General features: G+C 46.0%; 1 protein-coding gene across 1 annotated transcript in view; it reads left to right on the top strand.

Annotated features, from left to right (window-relative positions):
- Positions 1-2,114, top strand: part of tmem116 (transmembrane protein 116) — an 11,286-nt gene extending 9,172 nt beyond the window's left edge. The window contains exons 9-11 of the mRNA XM_008430649.2: positions 182-326; positions 420-499; positions 1,440-2,114. Of these exons, the coding sequence (XP_008428871.1) occupies positions 182-326; positions 420-499; positions 1,440-1,595 (381 nt within the window). The 3' untranslated portion in view covers positions 1,596-2,114. The remainder of the gene's footprint in view (positions 1-181; positions 327-419; positions 500-1,439) is intronic.
- Positions 2,115-2,552: the final 438 nt, after the last annotated feature.

The raw sequence follows: 2,552 nt of genomic DNA, 5'->3' as shown, positions 1-2,552 counted from the left end.
TCCAGGGACAGGACTGGGTTTCAAGGCCTGTTTATACCCTGTTAATGGAAGGAACCTGACCTCTGACCCGGGTCCTGACCCTTCCACTCAGGACGTTTGTTTTGGGCTGGCTGTACTGAACCGAGTTTTGTTGTGCTTCTGTACGATGACGATTAAGTTCTGGTTCTGATTCTGGTTCCAGGTTCTGGTGGTCAAGGCGCGCTGCGTCTACCGGCGCGCGGTGACATCCAGCGGTTACCTAGGCAACGAGCAGCGGGCCTTGTTCCGGGTGATGGACCTGCGGATGCTGCTGTACCCGCTGGTGTTCGTGTTCTGCTGGGGTCCAGGTTTGTTCCGGTTCTGATCCGTAACGATCGCCGCTCAGCATGGCGGTTGCTAGGGGCGACGGCGTCCCGCTCACTCTGTGCGTTCTGTTGCAGCCGTGGCGCTGGCGTTCATGCGGGTGGCGAAGCCGTCGACGGGTCACGGTGTGGCGGGCGTCTGCCTCTACATATCTGAGGTGAGCGCTGCGCTCCGGGTCGACCGGGTCGGTACCTGGAGCTCCGGCTGATCAGGCTTCTTGCTTTAATCCAGTGATGTTTTGGTGATTTTTAAAGGGCCAGTGTCAGATTTTCCATCATGTTGTAATTATTGCTCGTCAGAAACGTACCGTTGGTCCTCTGATCTCCATGACAACCATTCAGCTGTTAAAACACCTGGTGGGCTTCAGGAAGAGCCGGAGCTTCTCCAGGTCTAAATGGCCGTCCCGGCGCGCCGTCTCTCTCTTCTCAGTGCGTCAGAGCTCGCTACGAAGCCATGCAGCGACCGCTAGCAAAACTACTACCAACACTACACACACCACAAACTCTAAATAACATACTTACTGTATAAAAACCTATCGAAACACTCTTAGTAAAATCCTCAGCATCAATTCTCCCTAGTCTCTTGCCGTATCCAAATCCCCCCCCTCGTTTGTCCCCACGTGTCTCCGTTCTACCTAGCAACAGACCGTCAACACATTTTCATTGGTTGTGTCGAAATGTGGTTCAGTTAGACCCCCACACAGTAAGGCGGAAATGATTGATCATATTCCTGGCTTTATTTTCAAGTTAATAACCACAAAGCCAATATAAAAACACCACTTTTATAAAGTTTGAAGTCTTTACTGTCCACCAGAGGTGAAATGAACACTCGGTGTGCCGTCTGTGTTATYACGAAGCCTYATGTCCCGTGGTTCCCCGCTCCACAGCGGGCTTCGTCCCGGTACGGTTAAAGGCACAGAGACCCAATTTCAAGCATTTGAATCAGGAAGTCAAATTTATTTCAAGTCATTTTTGATATTTTTATAGTTGGAAAGTGAAAACACCTGATGCTGCCTCTCTCAGGTCACTCGGTGTCGGTTTTGTCGCTTTGTGTTTGTTCCTGTTTCTGTTCTTAAAGTGACGGTGTGTATTTTCCAGGCCTTCACTTCGGCCTCTCAGGGTTTCCTCAACTGTCTGGTGTACGGCTGGACGCGGCTGCACCTGCGCCGCGCCGGCCTGTCCTTCTTCTCCAGAGACGTGGACACGCAGACGCCGCTGCTGCGCTCCCAGCAGACCAGGAGCTATCTCACCTGAGGGGGGCGAGCGGCTCAGCAGCGGGTGGGGGTGGGGGCTTTTCTGCTGCTTTCTGCCACAAGAGACTCGAGGCGTCAACTTTCGCTTTCCACCAGAGGGAAAACTCCGCGGCTGCATCTTCCACCGAGGCGAGAAAAGAGGAAGAGGAAGAGCGAAGGGGGGTTGAGAATGGAACTCAGTCTGTCAGCGACCTCTGACCTCAGGAAGGGAAATAAATCATCAGTCTGGGCTGAAATGCTTTTATTTTGAAGTTTCTCATCTGAAAGGTTTTTACAAACTGGTTTAAATTTTTAATCTTGTTTCATTTATTTTGCAGATTTTMTTTCTGAAAGTTGGCAGAAAAAATAAAAATTATAATTATGAARCTKTAAAGAAATTATTGATGCAACGCAAGAAAAAAAAGTGAACTGGAAAAAGTCAAAACAATCAACTGAATGTAAAATTTATTCTGATTTTATTTCCACTCTCAACTTGTGTTACTTTTCATTCTTGTGTTTTTACGACTTTATTATTATTTTATTTTACTTTTCTGGCTTTCAAGTGTTATGTTTTATTGTTTTAAAGCTTTATGCTCATAAAATTATCACTTTATTTTTGTAATTTAAAGAAAAGTCATCTTGTCATTTTTATKTTTCAGAACTAATAATTACAAAAGTTATTGATGGAAAATAGATTTTAAAAACTCAAATGAACTGTAAAAAGTCAGACTTGTTGGTTAAAGATGAAAAAATGCTTATTGTTGCATAAACAGTTGGTGACGTATTTATTATCCGCCCCCACAGCCGAGCCGCCCTGGGCGATCTGCCGTTTCTGCTGGAGAATCAGGAAATGATGTGAAACCAGGAGCCTGCAGGTGGCGCTGGAGGTTACTGAGGAATGTAGAAAATATAAATTAATAATATATTGAAAACAATTATGAAGATAAAATGGAAAAATAACCTGAAAAATAAAAGATTT

Source organism: Poecilia reticulata, linkage group LG16 (genome assembly GCF_000633615.1).
Source record: "Poecilia reticulata strain Guanapo linkage group LG16, Guppy_female_1.0+MT, whole genome shotgun sequence".
Lineage (NCBI taxonomy): Eukaryota > Metazoa > Chordata > Actinopteri > Cyprinodontiformes > Poeciliidae > Poecilia > Poecilia reticulata.
Note: the sequence above shows the minus strand (reverse complement) of the source record. Positions and strands in the feature narration are given on the sequence as shown.